General features: G+C 48.2%; 1 protein-coding gene across 1 annotated transcript in view; it reads left to right on the top strand.

Moving 5' to 3' along the window:
* vps13c (vacuolar protein sorting 13 homolog C) overlaps nt 1-5,092 on the top strand; it is a 99,797-nt gene that overhangs the window by 7,492 nt on the left and 87,213 nt on the right. The window contains exons 7-18 of the mRNA XM_008302577.1: nt 126-395; nt 528-637; nt 770-829; nt 907-966; nt 2,090-2,170; nt 2,336-2,393; nt 2,858-2,985; nt 3,078-3,184; nt 3,501-3,675; nt 4,303-4,365; nt 4,691-4,829; nt 4,900-5,000. Of these exons, the coding sequence (XP_008300799.1) occupies nt 126-395; nt 528-637; nt 770-829; nt 907-966; nt 2,090-2,170; nt 2,336-2,393; nt 2,858-2,985; nt 3,078-3,184; nt 3,501-3,675; nt 4,303-4,365; nt 4,691-4,829; nt 4,900-5,000 (1,352 nt within the window). The remainder of the gene's footprint in view (nt 1-125; nt 396-527; nt 638-769; nt 830-906; nt 967-2,089; nt 2,171-2,335; nt 2,394-2,857; nt 2,986-3,077; nt 3,185-3,500; nt 3,676-4,302; nt 4,366-4,690; nt 4,830-4,899; nt 5,001-5,092) is intronic.

Raw genomic sequence — 5,092 nt, 5'->3', positions numbered from 1 at the left:
TACAGGTGTATGTTACAGGTGTGTACTACAGGTGTGTGTTACAGGTGTATGTGTTACAGATTTATGTTACAGGTGTATATACTATACAAATATGTCACAGTAAAGTGTCAGTGCTGCAGTTTAAATCTGGCCCCAGGTGAGTAAGTCCCTATGCGCTGTGATTGGCTGCTCTCTTCTCAACTGCCCACTACTGTCCAATCCAAACCCTGTGATGTGTGACTCCAGGTGTGTGTTCCAGATGTGCTGCTACCTGCTGTCTCTCTCTGTGTTTTCGGGCTTTTCTTTCACTAACTGCTTCCTTTTCTTTAACGCTGCAAAAGCCCCAAAAGGACGTAAAAAACAAAAAAAGCAAAAAAAAGGCTTAAAGAAGCTGAAACGCCACGACCACAAAGCAGGTGAGTCATGTTTCACCGGTATGGGTGCGAGTCCGGGTGCGAGTTCGAGTCCGGGTGCGAGTTCGAGTGCGAGTCCGAGTGCGAGTCCGAGTCCGAGTGTGTCAGGACTCCTTACAGTCTCTGTTGTTGCAGACAAACCTCAGGAGGAGAAGAAGGACACGTTTGTGGAGAAACTGGCAACTCAGGTGATCAAGAACCTGCAAGTGAAGATCAGCAGCATCCATCTGCGGTACGAGGACGACGTAAGTACTGATCCGGGTTCTCGTTCAGGTGTTTAGTGTTCGGGTTTGGACAGGTGAGTTGCATGTCACCTGTAGACCTCCAGAAAAAATCTCAGCAGATGAAGAACCTCATGACTTATGGTCTATTTTCAGGTGTCGGACCCACAGCGCCCCCTGTCTATGGGAGTGACACTGTCAGAGCTCAGCCTCCAGGTAACACAGACACACACTCACTCCTAGACTTACCTGCACAGGTGCACCTGATGTGACGTGCTGTTGTTGTTTTTCAGACCACAGATGAGAACTGGAAGTCGTGTATCCTGAACGAAGCAGCAAAGATCATCTATAAGGTGACAAAATGGACGCTCCACAAACTATAGATGTTTAACTATGTATGTGTTTACAGCCTCTACAGACTTTTTTTAATCTGGAGTCCTGTTTTCTTTTTTAACCCTTTCAACACTACAGTGCGCCATACCGGTCTGCGCCTTTCAGCCCGTCGACCGTGCAGACCAGTATAGCGGCTCCAGTCTATGGCGAATTTCTCTTACATTCTTTCTGATTGGCTATTAGCGGGAATCCCCGCATGTGAACAAGGGATTCAGTCATGAAATAAATTATGCAAATAATAATAATAATAATAATAATAATAGCATACAGGGCTCTCTCCGCCGTCATAACAGAGTAACGGCCCGTTATGCTACAAATTAGGCCAATAGGTTGTTGTCGAGGTTATGGAACGGGAAGATGTTCAACAACAAGCGCCGATGGAGTTTCACTACCGTTGTCTTCGCCACTATTTGCTAGCGTATTCCCCGCTAACCGTTAGCAGCATTCGCTAAGACCATAGACTGTATAAAGATGGACGTAGCTGCCGTGACGTCACCCGTTGGTTTCTGCACTGAGAACATGAAGCCAGGGTTTTGCTACTTCCTGGTTGACATCTTGGATTTTTGGAGCCAGTGAAAATCGTGGGAGGGGGGCGGAGCCATAGGAGCAGCGATTGGTCAGACGGATTGAGAGGCGGACCCTCTCTGCCCCGCCCACATTTACCGCCTTCTGCTCACTTCGTCTGTATGGTCGCTGCCGACTGTCAATCAAACCAGCCACGCCCCTTGCCCCGCGACATGTTGATGATTTTTTAAAACTTCAGTATTGATTTATTTTCAGATTGGCCACCTGATCTCTGGATCTGACCATGAAAACTAATAAGAACAAATCCTGAGCTGTAGGAATGCAGGATTTGGTGATCTGTGATCACTTCTTTTCCAGTTCCAGTCTATGGGAGCCAGGGCTTTGTGGAGCCAGCAGCTAGTGGACGTAGTGATGCTGCAGGTTTCTGACAACTACCGGCTGCTCCGTCCATCTTTTATACAATCTATGGCTAAGAGAGGGTTATTGCACTCAAGTTTCCATCATCCAGTAAACCAGCTGTTGTTGTTGTGTCCTTGCTTATGTTTTTGTTTGTGTCAGCTGGGCCGTCTGGAGTGTCTCTGTGCGTACTGGAACGTCAACAGTCCCATCTTCTACAGGGGCTCATGGCAGGACATCGTGGTGAGCTGAGCCAGTTTATCAGAGCAGAGTTCTCCTCACTCATTCATCCCTTCACTTGTTCATCCTTTCACACATTCATCACTTCATCGCGCCATCTGGACTATGTCTTCCTGCGTTCGTGTGTTTTGCTGAGTCATGGTCTGGACTGTGCTTTGTGTCCTGCAGGACCAGCTGAAACGTGGAGTCGGCAGTAAAGAGCAGCAGCTGCCTGAATACCACTACAGTGAGTTTCTCTCTGTGTCACAGAATAATGTGTGTGTTCTGAATGAAGCGATGAACTCTTCTGTCGTGGAGTCGGTGTGAAGCAGCTGCTGTCGGATCTGTGCTGCTCTGAACCTTCATTCAGTGTAACTCTGACAGACACATCCTTGATTTAAGATCTTTAAATGATCAAACTAAGAGAGCCTGTCTTTATTCGACACCATCCTTTCTGTTGGTGTTTCATGCAGCCCATTTCGTTCTGTTCTGCTCTGAAGAGCTCGTGTGGAGCTGCAGGTCAACAAACTGCACCTTTAAAGCTAAAACTCCAACAATCCATGACAGTGAATAATAAAGCTGAAGCTGGATGTGTCAGTTTGTGTGACTTTACATCTGGTGTGTCGACCGTGAGGCGATGAATGGTGCAGTTTGATCCACCAGCCTCAGACCAATCAGACAAGTTCATCTGTAAAAATGCTTTTCTCCAAGTTTTCAAGCCCATCTTCGCCTCCGCAAAAATGTGCATCAACCCGAATGCTGAGCTGGAGCTGAAAACTCCGAAAGCCAACCTTCACCTGGAGGTCCAGAACATCGCCATCGAGATGACCAAACCACAGGTAACCAAACCGCCGGTCAGCTGGGGCTCAGGCGTGTGGGGGGGGATGCTCAGGTGGGCGGACAGGTGAGACAGTCCTCTGTGTCTCTGCAGTACCTGACCATGGTGGAGCTGCTGGAGTCCATCGACTGCATGGTGAAGAACGCCCCCTACAGGAAGTTCAGGCCTGATGTCCCTGTCAGCCGAAACGCCAGACTCTGGTCAGTTTGATGAAGGCTGTCGTTCAGAGGTGACACTGAGCATGAAAGTCAAACATGAATATAAATCCAGAACAGCAAAACCGTCAACACTGAGGTTTAAATAGAGAAACTCATGTTGGATAAAACCCGATTTCACACCCAAAACAGAGCACAGGCTAAAACACAGGACAGTGTGGAAGGGAATATGTGCAGAACATGCGTTGGTCCTGCAGGAGGCGCTAGAGGACCAGTGATTCAGTTTATCTTCAGCGAGCAGGACGGAGGTTTTGCTGGTTCCAAGTGTGTGATGGAGTTTTTCCTTCTCCTCCTCTGGCAGGTGGCTGTACGGCTTCAACAGCATCCTGGAGGTCCACATCCGCCGCCTCAGCCACATGTGGTCCTGGTCCAACATCAGGCAGCACCGCCAGAACCTCCGTGCGTACAAGACCGCCTACAAAACCAAGCTGCTCAACCAGAGCAAGCCGGGCCAGGATGCTGAGCGACACATCCAGGTGAGCTAACGGCCAGTCCGAACCAACAAACAGCCATTCCTGGTTGAAACAGAGTTCTGACCCGACCCAAACAACATACACCACATATGTTCATATAACACTTTGGAGCTGAAGAATCTAACAGCTGCTGGTGAAGGAAGTCATCCACATGAAAACTGGCTGATGTTCAGATGAGACGATCGGCTGACTCGTCTCTGGATGTTCTAGTCCAGGAGCTGATGCTGAGTCAGCGGAGCTCGGTCCGTCTCAGGTGCTGCTCTGAATGAACCCTGCGCTGCGTAGATCTGTGAAAAACTGCGATTTCCTCACTGAACACTGAATAATCTGCAGAAACATTGACATCTGCTGGATTAATTCCTGTAGACTAATTTATGTTATTAATCAGTGCGGTCCCAGTTTCAAACTAACAACACGCTGCACAGAGGAGTCTGGCTTGTGGTGGGGATGGTCGGAAGTATGAAGTTGTTTTATGCTGTTGTTTTTCTGACTCTTTGAAATAAGTCATAGAAATATTTTGCAGGTTGACAGAGTTTAGAGATGATGAATCTGGATTCTGAATGTTTCTGAGCTTCTAGTTTTTTCTGTTCACACATTAAATGAATGTTTGACTGCATTGTGTCCATCCAGGATCTGGAGAAAGTTCTGGACGTGTTCAACATCACATTGGCTCGACAGCAGGCCCAGATGGAGGTAAACTGGCTGGTTCTGCTCTCACTGACACAGCTTTAGCCCCATCCCCACTCTCACCCCAACCAGTCGAGGCAGATGGCTGCCATCCCTGAGCCCGGTTCTGTCCGATTTTTACGGGTTTTTTTGGTTCTTGCCCACTGTCACAAACTGCTTGCTCAGAGGCAATCCAGAGGCAACTTTATATTGTTGGGTTCTTTGTTTAAAATGTGTAAGATTTTCATCGTACTATGTGAAGTGCTATGAGATGACATATGTTGTGAATCGGTACCATATAAATAAGGTTGAATCGAATAGTCCAGTCTGACTGCTGGTCTTCCTCCTGCAGGTGATCCGGTCTGGACAGAAGACGGTGGGGAAGAAGGCGCTGGTCGGGCAGAAGCCGTCTGGAGGAGGAGGCTTCTTCAGTAGCTGGTTTGGGAGGAAGACTAAGAAGGAGGAGCAGGAGGTGGAGGAGAGCTCAGAGGGTAAGTGATGCTCAGACTGAAACCTCCATCACTGTGAGCTGAGGACTGACGGTTCATCTGCTGTGTTCAGGTTCAGGACTGGACCAGCTCATGACAGCTGAGGAGAAGGAAAAACTCTACACTGCCATTGGCTACAGCGGCAGCTCCCACAACCTGGCTTTACCCCGACAGGTAGACTCACTTGCAGCATGTTCATGTCTCCACAGTTTGTTGAAGTTCTTTTTTTTTTTTTATCAGGGAGATCATACGTAGTCTAACATTCA

This window comes from Stegastes partitus, unplaced genomic scaffold, assembly GCF_000690725.1.
Source record: "Stegastes partitus isolate 25-593 unplaced genomic scaffold, Stegastes_partitus-1.0.2 Scaffold1840, whole genome shotgun sequence".
Classification (NCBI taxonomy): domain Eukaryota; kingdom Metazoa; phylum Chordata; class Actinopteri; family Pomacentridae; genus Stegastes; species Stegastes partitus.
The sequence above is the reverse complement of the archived record's forward strand: the minus strand, read 5'-3'. Positions and strand labels throughout refer to the sequence as shown.